General features: G+C 37.8%; 1 protein-coding gene across 1 annotated transcript in view; it reads right to left on the bottom strand.

Moving 5' to 3' along the window:
- LOC5577501 overlaps positions 1-19,364 on the bottom strand; it is an 833,563-nt gene that overhangs the window by 684,149 nt on the left and 130,050 nt on the right. Inside the window, exon 2 of the mRNA XM_021855744.1 lies at positions 15,112-16,040. Within this exon, the coding sequence (XP_021711436.1) occupies positions 15,112-15,483 (372 nt within the window). The 5' untranslated portion in view covers positions 15,484-16,040. The remainder of the gene's footprint in view (positions 1-15,111; positions 16,041-19,364) is intronic.

Here is a 19,364-nt window from a genome sequence, read left to right as displayed (position 1 = left end):
GGCGAATAACCCAACAGAGAGAGTTAATCGGGTAATTGGAGCTGCGATTAGAACATACTTGAAAGATGACCATAAGGAATGGGATCGGGACATTCAGAAGGTCGCCATGGCTATCAGGACATCAGTCCACGAATCAACGTCATTCACACCCTATTTCGTGAACTATGGGCGGAACTTTATAAGTTCTGGGGCAGAATATAAAAGATTTAGGGATACGAACACTGATATCAGCTACGAACCGGTAGAAATCAATGAAAACCTTAAAACAATATTTGACACAGTCAAAATCAATTTGAAAAAGGCTTACGAGCGTTATGCAAAGCATTATAATCTGCGTTCTAACCAAACCCTTCCTTCATATGAAATAGGAGAAGTGGTGTTAAAGAAGAACTTCTTTCAATCGAGTAAGAGCAAACAGTTTTCAGCAAAGTTAGCGAATCCATTTTCACCGGCAAAAGTTATCGGTAAAATAGGGTCTTCGTGCTATGATTTAGAGGATTTGCAAGGGAATCGGTTAGGCGTTTATCATGCCTCACATTTACAAAAGAAATAATCGGCCAACCAATTACAAGCTATGTCTGATGCCAAATGCACAGTTACTAAGAGATTTTTCCATTAAAACACGTACTTACGGTTCAACCATTGCAGGGGGGCTAGCTTCAAAAACAACATGCATACTACAAGCAGCCTTATCCTCGCGTTTCACGGTTACCCAATTAGAATTCATAGTTTCCAGACCTAAAAAAGAACAACTCGTTAGTAATGTCGTTGGTATACAGCTATGTACAGGATCAGCTGAAGATTCTATGTTTACATCCTAGACAATGAATAATGCTAAAACACCAAGAACAGGGAAAACCGTTCACAATATTAAGCTATGTATTTGACAACAATAAAACAAAACACTGTGAGTTTACGGCAGGCTCTTGAACGTAAACACTGTAAATATTAATTGTAAATAGTCCAGTTAACTAGTCTATAAAGATGAATTGAAATCTAGTTCATTTTTGCATCAGGTGATTGATTTAGTAGGTACACTTGATGTGACGCTGGGCACAATAATTGGTTTAGCTTCGTTTAGTTCACTAGCACTTTTTCGACAGTAATTTCATTTTTTTTTCACACTTACAACATTTGCAGTAACTCTGGTAGCAGCTTGTAGTTGGTTCATCCGTTCCTCGCAATACATCCTCAAAATTCGCCTTAGTTTCTGGTTATTTTTTAATTTGACTCCCACTTTCTTGCAATAACTTTAGTTACAGAGCACAGAACCAAAACAAAACAACCGATTATTCAGTGACAGGTCAAACCGCAACTTATCGTTTAATGAGCATCGGCCAAAATTACAGTAGAGGCTGTTGAAGTAGGGATACCATGATAGTAAATACGATGTGGAGCGGTGATGTTCCAGTAGTGATAATTTGGAGTTGAGTTTTGTTACTGATTTTATGTCAGTAGTATTTGTTCGGATAAATCTGAAACGTACATAAAGTAAGTTGGTTAGAATGATGTGTCGAGAAAATTCTTGACGGCTCCTTAGGGAGATCATGGTGCCGCCTTCGCGCACAGGTGTTTATTCTAGTGATCCTAGAATTGGTCTGAATAGACGTTGATATTAGACGTGGTAGGTCTGTTAAGTTGAATGAAAACTATAATGGTATCCCGATATAAGAGAATTAAATTAACTGTAAATAATAAATCAACAAAATATATACACTAGGAATATCTATATCTATATCTATATCTATATATGCACTATTTTGATCAGTTGAGTCGAACCAAATCAACTAACAACAATAGAAAAATAAATTGCTACTGTTTTATTTTTTACAAAAAAAAAAAAATAAATTCAGATATCTTCATTTATTTTTTTTAACCGTTGGTAGGGGGTAATGTAACAATGTTACAAAATCCCTTAGTCCTAAATCCTGTGATTCAAAACAAAAAGAACATAAATTAAATTTAAATAAATATATGGATTCGAAAATGAGCCTTTACTGTCAGAGTCGGAGTTGCGTTCCAGGTCTCTGGGTACATGAACGTATAGGGCAATCCGATAAATGAGGCCGATCTTTAAAAATTAGTTCTCTTTCAAAATCGGGCCCCGACAATAACCGAACGAATAGGAACGGGTCGCGGTTAAAGCTGACATGGCAAAAATCTGCGTTGAAGATTCGCTTTCATTCCAACTGTCTACGGATAGAGACGCATTGTGGCGAAGTTTAACTAGTGATCGAAGTAGGGAGAAGCTAGAAGAATTGTGGCTGTGGAGTTGAATAGTTTGGAAAAATAAATTAAAAGTGAACTTGAAAAAAACTCGATATTGTCCGAGCTAAAGTTAGACACGTGTTCCGAGCCTAAGCCGCTCGCTTGTTTTCCTTAAAACAGCAATCTTACTTACTTAATTACAAATTTGCATAAAACGAACAGATCCCTTCAAACACAAGGGTGCACCCCTAGGATTCGGAGCGTGCGACAAAATCCACTTGATCGTTTGGGCAATGCTGTTTGGACGATGAGGCCGCGACCGAGCATATGTCGTGCAGCATAATGAACTACATCGTCATTTGGTGACTCCGTTAACTCACCACCCGGGTTAGCCAGGCCACAACCCACCAAACCGTTCGCCAACGAAAACCGATAGAGGGCCGCCGTCAACATACAAGCGATCGGTTGCATGCAAGACCGACAATCGAAACTTGCAGACTCCACCTTCGTTCCATACACATGACCGGTCATAGGAGCCACTTTGACCCCCTTCCGTCATCAGTAAGTGCACTTACCATCCGCCGCTGGACCTCGAGGGACCTCTCCGCCATCACCGGTAGCTGCAAACACAAGTAAGGTCGACCAAATTTGTACAGTACTAACCCCTAGACAATGGAAATGAAAATTTAAATTAGAAGCAATATGTTTTAAATAGATATCCTTTTGAGCCACTGCCATACGGATCGAAAAAGTGAATAAAAGCGCATGGCGCTACGTTTTATCAATTACAAGTCAATCGTATCAGTTGGGAGTGAGAGGAATTTCAATTCGGTTTCTTTATTTCGTCGGATTAGAATAGGCTCTGGAAAGGGAATCCTTAATGGTAACCTGCCCACCCTGTAACTTGTATATATTTTCTGTAAACTATTCTTTTGGTTTGGTTTGAGTGTGCTTAGGTTTCGATAGTTGGGTTAAGGCTTGAAGAAAGGACTCGCCCTGAGGATTCCTGGCCGGGTACGGGATTTTCCTGAAGAGATTTTGGACACGCATCTTCGCGGCGGTTTCCTAGCCGCCTGGCGCTTAAGTGAAGGTTGTTTTTGCCGAACCTTATCTTCCCTTCCCAGTCCCGTTACACACTATCAAGACTTTAGATCACAACACTGGATCGCGTCTAACTTTCTAATAGATGCTATAATAGTTATGAATAATTAAATAAAATATCATGAAAACAACTTGTTAACCTCATGTGGTACCCTTAACAAAAAATTCAGCAACAGACTGCGGTCCTAAAAAAAAATTAACAATGAAAAAAAAAAGAAATTTTTTTCACTAAGTGTCAAATTTGTGAAATATTTGAAATGTCATAACTTTTTTGTTTATTGGCTTACCATCACCAAATTTTTATGGTAGATAGCTAATATAATGGATATGATTGAATCAGTTTCGAAAAAACCTATAGATTCAGTTCAGCCTCTAAGAGGTTTGCCCATCTATTTTTAGATTCGTCCCACCGTATGTCGTCGTCATCATCATCACCATCCCACTTTGTACCATCCGACAACCTACTTCGAACGACGAGTCTCTACACCGTAGTGGTTGGAAGTCAGTCAAAGGAAAAAAGGATTCAATATATCCACATAAAAGTCGAAATAAAAGTAAATTTATGAAAATAATATACCTTCGCTCGCTTCGTTTACTCTTTTTTTTTTGCACTTGCTGTTTTCCCGAAATGGGTTCCGGTGTTTGAACCGAACCAAGGCGGGCAGCGGCATACATTTTATGACTTCCCAGCAGCAGCAGGATCAAAACATAAGCGAAACCCCACTAGGCGGGATCTTATGTTGCGTCGAAAAGTATGGAATGAACATCATCGTCAGCTCCCGTCGCGTATCGTATCGTACAGTATGGTCCATAAAAAAATGCAAATATTGTTTTGTAGGTGAATGTCATTCCTTATTACTGTAGTATATTCTGACATAATTTCGCCATCTAGGACTATTTCTCGCATAACTTCTGATCTCGCCCTAAAATCCATTGGTAACCATGTGTGTAGCTCTTTGTTTCTGAGCATTTGAACGGATTTTTATGTTATTTCACAACGCTATGGGGAAGAAAGGATCATTATCTACCTGTTTGTGATATTGGTTTGGATGCTTATTCTTTCATTTGCTCAGAAACAACGAGCTACACACGTGGCTACCAATGGCTTTTAGGGCGTTATCTCAGAGTATGCGAGATTTTTGTCATATTTTTTTTTACTAATTTATAAAAGTTCAAATCCTCTCTTGTAAGGGAAAAGTAACAAATAAAAACATGTTCAAAACTAAAAACAGAAACTAGACTGATAAAAAACAGTCTATACGATGTTTTTCGCTTTTTATGGGCCATACCGTACTTCCATTTCTTGTCCCAATGAAAATGAGGCTGTTATGCAGTCTCTAAGTAAGAACTACCCCCCAACCCTTCCAAGAGAAACCGAAAAATGAGGCAAGAATTTACGGCGAGAAAGCAAACACTGACCGGTTCTACATTTCCACACTGGCTACGGATGTGTGGTTGGGGTCGGGGATACGAGAGTGTAACTTCTCGTGTGGAAAATCTCTATTTGCCAAAAACAGTCTATTAAGTGTGTGGAGTCTAGTGCATGGTTCGATAGGGGATCGGAAAGCTTTCGGAAACGGTTACTTGTCTGAATTTTTATGTGCGATACTTCTGATTGGATTACACCCGTGCGGATGCCATTCGAAGATACTGCAAGGCAAATAAATTGGGAATGAATTTACAATGAGAATATATTTGAGTTTTAAGAGAAGAAGCGATGTATAATTTAGAAGAGGGTTACAATTTCCACATGAATTCTTCCAAAGATTCTTCTAGAAGATTTCCCATTCATAAGTTCAGCTGTTCTTTTGAAATTACTACAATACAACAGAATAAGGCAAAGTTCTTCATCACACCTGCTTCGTTTCTGCAACGTGCTAAACTACCGTTCAAAATTCATTGTAAATCATCCCTACCATCCTGTCTGAAGAAAACGCAGATAAACCGTTGCAAACCTCGAAGGCAGCACATAAAACCGCGTGTAATCAAGAGCAAACGGACCACTCGTTAATGAAAAATCCATCGTTAGAATCGTAAGAGGTTCGTTCAATGCCTTCCAGAGGGGCAATCCGTGTTAAAAGGTACGGAAGTTTCAGCTTTTGTTCAGACGCAATTTCGGATATCCATCGTCGGTGTTTGGGAAATTGCAACCTGACCAATCCGATGGCATAGAGTGGTCCGGATTCAAAAAAAAAACATGTCAAATACAAGTTTTGAAATGAAATGAAAATAAATTAGTTGAATTTTAAAACAAAAATTGAGATATTTTGAACATGTGCGCCAATTTAAAGTCCAAACTTGAAGAAAAGCAAATTTCTTTTGACATTTTCGTATGTTTTCTTAATTTAATTCTACAGATGAATGTTTGATTTTGCTTTTCAAATGAAACATATTGGGAAATGGAGGTTTTGCTAGCTTTTTAGAAAACTGGACCCCTGCAGAAGCAGTAAAGCTGCTCAGGTGAGTAATTTTCGCCGTCATGCTTATCGTTCAAGGATGATGGGATGGGGACTTGGTAATTTTGGGAGCTATTAAAACAGCTTTACTGCGGGCAGCAGCTGCAAGTAAATTGAAGGGGGAAAGTGTTGATTGAAATCGAACTGTAGATGGAAATGAAGTTGCTCTGTTCTTTTGGGACGACCCCATAGGTAATCACTTCTTGTGGCTAGATCATATACAATGATCTTTGATAAGAAATCGAGAATGTGTAACCATTTTTGGTTCCGGGTCATTTGGCCGAATGCCATTTGGCCGAAATTGAAAATAGGCAAAAGTGAACTAGTATTAGCATGCATTTGTAATGAATTTAAAAACTGAATTTCAAGGAACAGTTCAGAAGGATCATCATTGATATGCAGCTCTTTGGTGTTAGTTCAAGGAACAATCATTGCTGATAGAAGAACATCCTGAATGTAAGCAATTTTTCACTTCTCTACTAGCTGCCGGCATATGTTTTCGCATTGAGAGTTACTAAAATGGTTTATGACTTATTTGTCTTTCAGTAGCATCGATTTGCTTCTATCATTCTGATAGTACTTAGTAATGTAAATAATTGCTAGCAATTACAAGTATGGCTTCTTTTTTTTACACAACGGAAAAATAGTGTGCTTTTTTAACGTAAGTGTTTTCCGAGTCGATCGGTTTTATTTTGAATAAGACTCTCTATGAACGTTTTATTAGCCTTGATTCCAATACCTATGAAAAATATTCAAACATGATAGAACAGCCTATGATCAAAAGAAGGAAAAAATCTCTTATAAACATTTAAACTAGTGTAATGAGAATAATGGTTATATCAGTATAACTATGAAGAACTGCCGATGATTTAAGGAAGGTAAAATTCCCAATTATAATATAAGCTAAATCATTTCCAATAGTAATGAAACCAGTACAAGTTGAAAGAATAGCCCATGTTTAAAAGAATGAAAAATGTCTTATGAAATTATCAAAAACAATTCAAATTCTAGCACACCATTGGTAGCCCAGAGACGAACCAATCATGAACTCAGCGTCTTTATGCGAGTTCACAACTTCGTCCTGAATAAACTGAATGTTTTTACTTATTTCTTGGAGCACTTGTATGGCGACAAACATGACGTCCCGCCACATCATATAGATCAACAAGTTAACTAGCAGATCAGTTATTGGGCCACACTTATGAATTCTACACGTTGACTAGTTGATTTTTTTTTTGTTCGTAATTCGGCCAAACAACATTCGGCCACATTCGGCCAAAAATGGCATTCGACCAAATGGCATTCGGCCAAATGGCGTTCGGCCAAACGAAATTCGGCCAAATGGCCGGGTACACCATTTTTATAAATGTCGGTATCAAAACTCGAATAGCTACCTTTGGAAATAAATGGAGGGATTAGGGTGGATTAGGGATTAGGTCCGTTCATTCTGAAATGTTGAAACGTCCTACCTTAACCCCTCAACCAGCAGCTTCATTTTTTACCGTTAGAAACAAAAAATCAAATCGCGATAACTTTTTTTATTTTTCGGTATTTTTGCACCGTTTATTCACAAGTTCTCAAAAAACTCTTATAGTTTTAGAATCTGTGTCAACATTGATCATTGGTCATCTGGATCCAGAGATATTCCGAAATTCCCTGGGGATCCATAATTCACGTACATCCCAACCTCTATTTACGACCGTTATCGGGGGTCGTAAAAAAATCAGGATTATAATTATGTTTTTGAAAAATGCAACGTCTCGATGTGGAAATACTGATCCGAGATATTCGGTAAAGTTGAAGCATGGATTGAGAACTTTTGAAAATGGCCGTTCAAGTTTTCATATTTTGGAAATAGATGGCAACACTGCTCGATTGTTATCAAAAGAGCCAATTATATGGGGGTGTGCTATGCAAATACCAATAAATTTTAAACGATACCGAATGTTCGCCAAAGTTCAAGGGTTGCGTGTCATACAGTCGGCAGAAGCACAAATATTCATGTGGCTGGTAACACTGTTTAAGAAGAATCAAGACAAGATCAAAACCATAAAACTTGAGCGGAATAAAAAAATAGAATGGTTAGCGACACAGCAATGCTCTTCAACTGCAATCCAGTTTTTCATGAAGGATTCAAAATTTTGTCGAAGCTGGCTAAACTACTCAAGTAAAATTTCGCCACCAGGCAGTGCTAGTGTGCATGAAACTTCTATTTTGCGTATATCTCAGGATCCTGACCACTTAGAAAGATGGCCTCTTCGGCAAAGTGGAGTAGCTCAAGGGCTATCATTATTCTAGTAGAGAGATTTGGCGCTAGTGAGCACGTTTTTTTTTTTTTTTGTTTAGCGGGTATCTCAGGGTCCTGACCACTTAGAAAGATGACGCCTTTGCCAAGTCGTTCAGAAGCTTATCATTATAAAAGCCATGAGATTAAAAATTGTGCCACCAGGCGGCGCTAGTGAGCATGGAACCTTTGTTTTGCGATTATCGCATGATCCTGACCACTTAGAAAAATTGCGTCTTGGACAAAGTTGTTGATTAGCTTAAGGACTATCATTTTTTGAGCGCTGAAATTTGAGATTTTGCCACCAGGCAGCGCTAGTAAGCATGAAACTTATGTTTTGCGGTTATCTCAGGATCTTGACCACTTAGAGAGATGGCTTTTTCAGCAAAGTTGTTCAGTAGCTCGTGAGCTATCGTTACTCGAGTCAAAAGATTCGAGGTTTTTACACCGAGAGCCACTAGTGAGCATAAAACTTTTGTTTACCGGCCTGAGGCGGGAATCGAACCCACGCTCCTTATCACGACGCGGCAAAATGCCTCGGTGACAGTGACCGCATAGCTACGAAGCCCACAAGTTGTTCAGTAACTTAAAGAATATCATTGTTTGAGCTAGGGCTGTGCACTTTGAGGATTTATCGGTATCGGCAATATCATATTGATTCAATATCGGTATCGGCGATATATCAGATTTGAAATTATCGATATCGAACCGATATCCGATATTGTTCAAAAGGGATTTTTGGAATCAATTTCGGCTTTGTAGACACCAACTTTTGTATTATGAAGTTTATTATTTAAATTTTGTAGTGATATTTTGCCATACCCAACGGATATCTCAAATGGTTCAATAATTTTCATTTATGTAATATAATCAATAAATGCTGTTCTGATTATTGGACCAGATATCGGATCGATAATAGTTTTATCGTTTTCGAAAAATATCGGCCCGAGAGATATCGGATATTGTATCGATAAAATCGATCCGATAATATCGATATTATCGATAATATCGATATTTGCACAGCCCTAGTTTGAGCCATGAAGTTATAGATTTTTCCACCAGGTGGCGATTGTGAGCATTAAACATTTGTTTTTCAAAAATCTCAGGATCCTGAGCACTTAAAAAGATGGCGTTTTCGGCAAAGCTTTTCAGTAGCCCAAGCTCCTGGCTAGAATCGAATGTTTTATAATGATAGTGCTTGAACTACTGAACAACTTTCAGGGATAACCGCAAAACAAAATTTGATGCTCACTAGCGCTGCTTGATGGCAAAATTTTGAATCTTATGGCTTTTATAATGATAGTTGAGCTAATTGATCAACTTTGCCATTTTTCTAAGTGGTCAGGATCCTGAGATAACCGAAAAACAAAAGTTCAATGCTCAGTAGCGCCGCCTGGTGGCTAAGTTTCGAATCTCATGGCCTTTATAATGAAAGTCCTTGAGCTACTGAATAATTTTGCCAAAGATGCCATTTTTCTAAGTGGTCAGGATCCTGAGATATTAGAAAACCAAATTCTGATGCTCACTAGTGAAGCCTGGTGGCAGAATTCCACATTTCAATGTTAGCCCTCGATTTTGAACACTTTTTAAGATATTGATCATTTATGAAAACGGTCGTTAATCTGAATTTAGGTAGTTAAAAGACCCGCCGTTAAAAGAGGTTGGAGTGTATATATCTCAGACTACAGAGTTTTTAGCGTACTTGGATATTCACTCTTCGGAACAATACATTAATGAGGGTATGTTGTGACAAAATGATGCAATTTGGTGCATCCGTCTTTGAGTAATGAGCAATTATGTTGGTACAACGCTGGCCAAATAAAGATCTTGAGAACTTCAAAAAACCTAATTACATAATTTTCAGATATCTCTAAGAATAATTAACCAATTTGTATGATTTTTTCAGAGTAGCTCCTTATCACCTAGATTTGTGTAGCCCGTATTTTTTTCTGATCAATTGATGTAAAACAAAATGGCCGTCTAAGACATTTTATATGGAAAATGTCGGTCCCCCAAGGAACATTGAAATATCTTTAAAACCAGATCACCAATCATCAATATCGACACGGATTCTTAAACTAGAAGATTTTTTTGAGAACTTGTGAAAATGGTGCACAAATACCAAGGCACAAAAACGTTATCGCGATTTGATTTTTTTTCTTGTGGTAAAAAATGAAGCTGTCGGTAGAGAGGTTAATTATAATGTAAGGACTGTTTATTTTATAAAGTAGACACCTTGTGAATGCTATTTTTCTAGATTTTTTTTATTACAAAACATATTTTAAATTGAAAAGGAACTCATATGAGTAGATTTTTTAGATTTTCGTACTTTAAATCGAAATCCCAAAGTTTTAACGGAAGTACTAATATAGTCTTTATATAAAAAATAACCTACGCCGTTACAGAGTTGCTTATTTAGTCCCCACGTCATGTTTAACGTACAACAGAGAAAAAATACGTTATTATCAGAACGCCTCACAATCCACTGAAAATTGTTAAAATTGGCAACAATGCTGTATTGAAATTGTTTTTTTATGTACTATTTTCATAATGCATATGTTATTCTGAGATTATCGATCGAAATATTTGGAAAGAAATTTTTACAAGTTGTTGTAGATTAGTAAATATGCGTATATATTTTAAAAAAGTATGAGATGTTTATTAAAATAAACATAAAAACTAAAATGTATACTATACTATATTTATATTTAAGAATGCAGTTAAAGCTCACGATATAGTTTCCTATTATAAAAAATTTAGCTAATTCAGTATTTCAAACTAATTTTGAACTCGCCTTTTACCTATTTTTTTTTACTGAAGTCAAAGGATGGCTATACAGCAAATTTGGCCATAAATGGATAATCATTAGGAAAACCAAGTATCAGAGATTGGTGGATTATCATAATTTGTTTTGAAGCTCTACTTCCAGTAGAATAGTAGAGGATATCAACAAACAATTTGTTCATAAAAATAGGGGTTTTTGTTATGCGAAAACTAATGTTTCACTTTGAAGAACAGCTTTTCTCAGGAGTTTTTGGAAAAACAATTTAGGTATTCAACCAAAAGCATTTTGTTAGATGTTATATTTTCAAAACATCGTAGAATAGTATTTGAATTGATGCACAGAAAACTGAATACGATTTTATGACTAAATTGGACAGAAGTTCTGTAGAAATCCCTGCATCGAGTTTTGAGCAAATCGCTTTGAAAAGATGTTGCAGTATTTCCTGAGGAAGTTACAAGAGGCAATCAATATAGATTATTTTATGTATGTTTTTGAATTATCATCAGATAAATTCAAAGCAATGTTCTTAATTGAAGTTCTGGTCAATTTAACAACAAATGCTTGAAGTTACCCTCAAAAATTTTCCTCAAAAATATTACTATCAGAAGAAACGTTTAAAAATAACCAGAAAAAAGGACAAAAAAGTTTCAGGAATTTCAGGTAAATTACAAGAGGATTTTCTTACAGAAAAGGAGTCGCTGAATAAATTATGAAGAAAATTTGAGTATCGCTTGTATAATTCCTTGCAATAATACCGTTTTGATTCAAATTACGGACAGCTTCAAATTCCGGACACTCTTCTTTGTATCGGAAACATTTCACCCGAAATGTTTCAATTTTTGTAGTTCTAAGGTTGGGGGGCCCAGATAGCCGTAGCGGTAAACGCGCAGCTATTCAGCAATACCAAGCTGAGGGTCGTGGGTTCAAATCCCACCGGTCGAGGATCTTTTCGGGCTGGAAATTTTCTCGACTTCCCAGGGCATAGAGTATCTTCGTACCTGCCACACGATTTACGCATGCAAAAATGGTCATTGGCATAGTAAGCTCTCAGTTAATAACTGTGGAAGTGCTCATAAGAACCCTAAGCTGAGAAGCAGGCTCTGTCCCAGTAGAGACGTAACGCCAGAAAGAAGAAGAAGAAGTTCAAAGGTACACACTTTCAAGGCTTGTTTTAATAAGCTTTTTCCATAAATATCTATGCAAATTTATAATGCCCAACTGCCTCAGACGTCTCTTTAGTGGTTTAACGATTTCAAATGAGGATTTGACTTTTGTAACAATGATTTTCATGAGCTGTCCGGAATTCGAATCAAAGTGTCCGGAATATGAGGCAAAAGTGAGGAAGCGTCCGGAGTAAGAATCATGAAAAGGCCATACATTTCGATTTATTTAAAATTATTCAAGTTGCGGAAGAGTATTCTTTACCCACCATTCAAAAGTTGAGGGTTTCCGATAACGCTGAGGAATCATACAGAATGATTTGTATGCTCTATGCTGTGTTATACTTCCCACAGGCCTTTAGTGCCCGTAATATGAATCAAAATGGTACCTATAGGATGTCTAAAAGAATCCGAGAAGGGTTACCTAGTGGATACATTTTAGAAATAACCAATGAATCCTCAATGCTTTCAAACTTCTTGAAGAAATCCGAAAAAGAATTTGCACAACTGTCGTAGAATGAGGGATATATCTTCCCCAATTTGCGGAATACTATGCGAAGGTGTTCTAAGCGGTATCCCTGGACGAATACTTGAGAAACTATCTGAAAATATTTCTATTGGTATTCTTGGAAAAAAAAAAATCAAAAACTTTGGAGCTTACTGGAATGAATTCAGGAATTGTTCATAAAGGAATCCCAAGCTTAGTAATAGAGGTCAGTATTGATGTAGCTTATAACCCATGAAAAATCCTAGGAAAATCCGTCATGAAATTGTGTAGAAAAATTCCTTGTTGGAATTTCTGCCAAAATTCTGGAAAAATCTCAAACATTATTCTTGGATATGTTTATGTGGTATCATTGAACGAATTTTCAAGGAAAATCTTAATATAATTCATCAACAAACAATGATGGAATCTTTCCGGTAAAACTCACCCAGGAATCTTCAAAATTCATCTTTGTACAACTTCTCTGGAGATATAGCAGGAAGAATCATTGGTGGAAGACTTAGAAGAATCTCAGGAAAAAAAAACAGGAATTACTTTCATTCAATTTAATTTTGGATAACAAGTTTTATTGCTGGCAAGATCTTTAGCAAACACCAGAGGAGAGCAGAACAGATTGCAGAAGAATACTTTTCAAGAATTTTATGGGATTCTCGAAGTAATATGTATGTAGATCTTTGCCAGGAGCCTGAAGTGTTGATGGACTCAAAGAATTATTGATGAAATTTGTAATGACAAGGTAATAACATTAAGAAGATAACAGAAAAAATAAGTTTCAACATTAGATTTTTCGACCGTAGCAGTTTTTATTCGGCTGTGACCGTTCTCCAGGCTTCCCATCTCCCTCATAGCTACGTCTATTCTAGGATATGTTTCGAGATTCATCCAAGAACTATTCAAAATATTTCTGCAGTGGCTGTTGAATCAATCTTTGAATGATTTCTATATAAGATCTATTATGAATTTAAAATTTTCCTGATCTATTGAAATCATATATACATGGATTCATTTTGAAATTCTCACACCAAATTGTAATGAATAATGAGAAATTCATCTTGAAATTTCTATAGACTATTTTAATCCAATCGAACTAAATTTTATCTTCCTCTTTTTTCGAACACCAATGGTTCACAGGTGACCAATGTTGCGCTGAACATTTTGTTGGCAAACTTTTCCCTTTCTATGTGCAGGCATTACCCTGCACACTAAGCTCATACGGTGAATTTCACCGTAATCTCAACAGCTGAACAGTTCGGTGAAATAAAACACCGTAATTCCGTCGAAATTTTACGGATTCCGGTGATTTTTCACCGAATACTGTAAAAAATTATCGTACTCCGTTAATTTATTTCACCGAGTGAACAGCTGTTGACATTTTACAGGAATCCGTAAAATAATTTAAGTGTGTGGGACACGGTTATATGAACAATTTAGATTCTGGCTCCAGCCCTCTTTTTGGATACTTTTAGGTCCCATACCAACTGTACAAAATCTCGATAGGTATTTCTACTATGAACAACATCGCCGAGGACCGCAAAGCAATCCAATGCTTGTGAAAAAGTTATTAAGCATGCACTATTCGGAAATTCTGCTCGATTTTGATATTTATTGTTATTCCTTTACGTGTTAATCAACGTCGCCTTGCCAAAAGGTTTTCATTGAATAACTTTTTTTACAAGTATCGGATTGTTTCGCGGTCTTCGGTATTATTCTTCATCGTCAAAATACCTATCGAAGTCTGTATTCAGAATTTTTATAAAGGTCAATGGGCGACCTCTGGCGATTTTTCTTTGCAAAAGTAAGTTTTCCCATAGTAAATCCCATACAAACTTTAAACGGCTGGCGCCAAAATATAGTTTCACCGATCGAGCTGAAATTTTGCACAGTTGGTATGGGACCTAAATGCAATCCAAAAAGTGGACTGGAGAGAGAATCTAAATGTTGTCCCACACTAATGGGCATACCGTATCATTGTGCTTGCCGCATACTACACAAATTCAAGAAATAGCAGGCAAAGGAAGTGTTTTTACTGTTAAATTCTAAACCAACATTTGATAACACCATATTTCGTAGATTTAAACAAAACGAGATTTTGACAGTTGATGATAAATTTCGTTAAGCATATTTCATTGCATTTATCATAACGAAAAAGACATAACATTTTAATTTTCCAATTTTTTGTATGAGTTGCTATGGATAGAAATCGAATATTTTCCTTCATGGCTTTTGTTACTTAGAGTGTTTTCAAAAGTTAATCTACAATTATGCATAAAAACACTTATTATGGTGTTCAAGTTTCATTGAACGCTTAGATAAATGAAAGGGAGACAAAAAACAATATTCATAAACCAGAATTTTCTAAGAATCAGTGCGAAATAAGACTGATTCTTGGCCTTTGAACCGAAATATTACTTATTCGTTAATTTGGTAGGCTCAAGTGCCGTAAGGAATAACGAAACCAACCAAACTATTGAGCTCTACGCTGATGAAAACATCTACATCTCACATGAACAGGACTGCTGGTAATGCGGAAATTTTCAACATTATACAGACTGACAATCTTTTTGTCGCTTCTAACTTTCTGAATAACTTGGATTATAATCTAAGTAACTTACCGGTGTGGAATAGGGATGCGCCGTCAGGCAAACTCCGTCCGCCTTCAGCTGTTCCTGCAGCAGCGCCTCCAGCTCGCTCAGCATCAGTGGCGAACTGTCCCGCTCCAGACTGTCACTGTTATCCGACAGCAGCGATTTGGGATCATTCAGCTGAAAGTACACACTGGCTGCGCCCTTTTCGCGCAACAGCCGCACACTCTTCAGCAGCTTGCTCCGATGTTGCGGATTCTGGACCCCGATGGCGTCCAAATCCGGATCGCCGACCTGCTTGCATATCTCCAAATCGTCGTATCCGTTGTCCAGGAAACTCTCGGCATATTGGCCAAGTCCCAGAGCACGCAGCCATTCGCAAACTATGTTGCTGACCGCCATTTTTTTTCTGGTGAGTCAAACCGCGCGGTTCTTCCCGGTAGAAAAAACACCCGACTTCGATCTCTTCTTGCAATCACAGTTTTGCCACTATTTCACAACCGAGCAAAAAGTTAACGATTAATTAAAACTGTATCTCGCCGCCGCCCCCATTGGTCGATCATTTCCTTGGGGCACTACATGCTGCCACCAGTAAACTTTTTCCACTTTTCTTTGTTTTCCTCCCAAAAGGTAGATATCGTGTGGTGGCTCACTTTTTCCAACTTGTTTAATGGCTATTCTTCTCTCGCGCTCTTCACGGCCAGAGCAAGCACGGGAAAAAGTTTATTACTGTCGTGGTCCTGCGGCTGCGGTTCCTCCGGCAGGGTTTCGTTGTTTACATTTCATATCGTCGTCGTCGGCGGCCGGGTCGAGATTTTTCGCTTGTTTTGTTGCAAACCGAAGCGAGAGAGAGTCATAAGCCGTTTGTTTCTGCCATTTGTTTGAGGTTCGCCGCCCAAAGAGACCAAATTGCCCCCCGTACGTCACGCTGTGTGATGTGGCGCGCAGCAATCTTCAATCTGGAAAGAAAGGAAGAAGAAATCGAAAGGAATAACCATTAGGATCAGGGGTTCTCAAATTATGGACAAAATAAAGGTAATATTAGTAATGTTAGTAACATTCATAGTTGATATATTTGTTTTCAGTTGGCATGTTTTCCTGACAAATGGAAAAATGTTAAGGTAGCACCAATTTTAAAACTGGACAAAAATTCTGCAAGAGCTTATAGCTATCGTCTAATCAGCTAGCTTTCCTTCATCAGTAAACTTTTGAAAAGGACATTTTGAACAAAATGATGGTCTACATCAATGAAAATTCAATTGTTTGCTACTGTACAGTTCGGATTTCGATATGGACATTCGACTACTCACAAACTATTACGTGTAACAAATTTGATTCCTTCCAACAATTCTGAAGACTATTCTATTGGTCATGCTCTTCTAGACATAGAAAAAAGCATTCGACAGTGTTTGGCATGAAGGCTTGATTGTGTAATAAAAAAAACTTTGATTTTCCAACATACATTGTTAGAATAATCCAAAGTTGTCTGGCAAATCGTTGACTTCAGGATAAATATCAGAACTTGGGAACTGCTGTGCTAGAATCTACATGCATGCATGCATGCAGCGCATATTGGCATCCATCGCGATGATGGGGACGAATTCCTCCTCTCCAACTCAAAATTAGTGGAAAGTAATGACGATAATGATGATTATAAAGCCAGAGGTGAAACTTTATAACGAGTGAGATTTATGACAGGTCTACGTGAATTGCTCGACGCCACTACTGCTGTTCACGGTTTGAACCCCACGAAGAGAGTCAGTCTGATGTTACTCGAGGAGTTGCTATTTTGTTGACGGCAGCAAGATTTATGAATGGGGCAATTAAAATATGACTTTGTGCCCGGTTGAGATCGGCGTTGACGGGTGGCTTCGGGACGGGATGAGAAGATGAGCAGTTAGCGAGCGGACCATAAAAAAGAATTGGTGAAGATGTGAGCTCGGGTTTCATCACCTTTCACCGTCAGACGGCGATGGCGAGAATTTATGAGGAAATGGGAATAGTTATGAAAATTAAGCTCTGCGCGACCGAATAGGCACACAGTTTTGAGGATTGAATCTGACGAAGTCGGAGGACTAACAGTTGATTTACGGTAGTCAGTTGTTTCAGCAGGGGACCAGGTAGAAGTCGGCGGCTTCGGGAAGACCACGAATACGCTGGCTGTACGCAGAAAATAAAATGTGTTGTCCTGATTCAAGTATTAAGCAAGTGTCTCTGCATGCAAGTCCACGCATGGTTCACGAGGAAAAACATTTTTTTGTTTTTATCCATGCTACAATCAATATCCGTACCGTACAACAAAATCCAGAAAGCAGAACAATTGAAATTCAGTACTTATTCTAGACACATAATTTTCATTCCATTAGGTCACGCCACATGGTTGAGCCTATAATTCGTAATTATTCTCTGCACAAACATTTACGATTCAACTGGAACCAACGGTTGAATTGTTTAATCTAAAATCACTTTAGAAAACTTCGCACTTACAACCGTAGTATTGCCACCTCCCGGTTGGACAGTGTTCGTTGGTAGTGCAATTAAATTAAAAATGCTAAATTGCCGAGCCGCTGGCAAGCTTCGAAAGAACTGTCCTAGTCCAGTGCTCGGCCAAATGAAGTCCTGCTTTTTTATTCCTTTCTGGTCCTCTTGTAGCCATCCAGCACTACAAGCCAGCTGCGAACGCGTCCGAAGCACTAGTTTTTGCTTGAGTTGGCCATTATTGTACACTCCGGAGGAACCGAGTACTAGATACAGGTCACCGAGTCAAGTGTTGAGTGCAATCAGCAGCTACATGCTGTACACACAGTTGTTGCTTGTTATTGCCTGTTTTTCTGAGGTATAGTGCCCACCTAGATCGGCCAGTGGACAGTGGGGCTTCTTCCCAGCGGCTAAGTACAAAACTCGCAGAAAATGCGCCCAACTGGTAGCTCCTGAAGGCACCGGGGTGGACGAAGGCGATGAAACTGAGAGAGATAAAATTATATCAACTTTTTTTCCTACCTCCTGAATTCACTTCTCGCACAGAGAAGGCAAGTCAGTGCAGCATCAGCAGAGTATATGTGTGAAAGCAAAGTTCTGAACCATTGGCAAGCAACAGCCCGACACCACCTACTAGCATCACGCCCACCCAATTTGTAGTTGGAAAGTTTTAATTACATTTATGCTAATTCAATTGAATTTGTTTTCACTTTTTCGGACCTGGCCAACGCCACAGAGATGTTGTTGGTTGTCTTTTTTGGAGGGCCGTGGCACACAGGCTCCATCACAGCTGTCGCACAGTGTCTCCGGTGGGTGGGGCTTGGTGCGTTGTCTATCCTCCGCTGAGTTTGAAATTTTTTTGTACAGTTTCTGGGAGGAAAAAGTATCAAAATCCTTCGGTCAGGACATATTGGTACACATATTTTTCTCTTCTTAATTACGTACATCTATCAGTTTTCCGACTCCCGGATTTTTTCCGGATGCCCAAAAGATTAAAAAACGGATGACTTAAAGATTTTGCACCTTGATATTTTCGTTTTTTTTTTTTTCATACAAGATGGTCACAATTGGAGGCTTTAATCTAACTTACTCATGATATTTTTTTATTTAAATTTAGAGAATACTGTGAACCGAAAACGAATTTTGAAAGAGCTTCAGAAAAAAGTATATAAACTATTACACCCCTAGAATTTAAAGGAAATTCAGAGCGATTTTGTTATGTATTTCAATTTAGACAATTTTTCCAAAAAGGCCAAGTTCAACGACCAACTCATTATCATCTAAGAATCTCATCGGAATTACGCGTTAGATTTAATCCATGGCTGGTTCCTGGTAAAACTTTGATCTGGTGAAACTCATGTTGGATCCAAGGAGAAATCTATTTAACTAGAACGATACCTCAAAAAATATTTTATGGTTCTCCTATGAATATGGCTAAAATTTATAAACAAAATTGCATCTCCCAAGCAATCTATCAAAGATTTGACCAAGAATGTCATAAAGAACTTATCAAAAATCTGGCCAAGAAAATCTAAAGTATCCCGCTATTTATTTATCCATCAAAGATCTTGTCATAAATTCATAATAAATCTCACAATAAATGTGTTGTGAATTATTGGAGAAAATCGCTGTAAATCTACAGAAAACCATACAATATCTAATTAGAAACCTCATAAGTACCGTAATCCGGGGTAACATTGATCAGTTTTTGAGATATTTCATAAATGTTTCATTTGAAAATCCAAATGTCGCAAGTTTTTTAATTTTAAAACAAGTACTGATACCCACCGCTCGTGTCTGTATAG

Source organism: Aedes aegypti, chromosome 1 (genome assembly GCF_002204515.2).
Source record: "Aedes aegypti strain LVP_AGWG chromosome 1, AaegL5.0 Primary Assembly, whole genome shotgun sequence".
Taxonomy (NCBI): domain Eukaryota; kingdom Metazoa; phylum Arthropoda; class Insecta; order Diptera; family Culicidae; genus Aedes; species Aedes aegypti.
The sequence above is the reverse complement of the archived record's forward strand: the minus strand, read 5'-3'. Positions and strand labels throughout refer to the sequence as shown.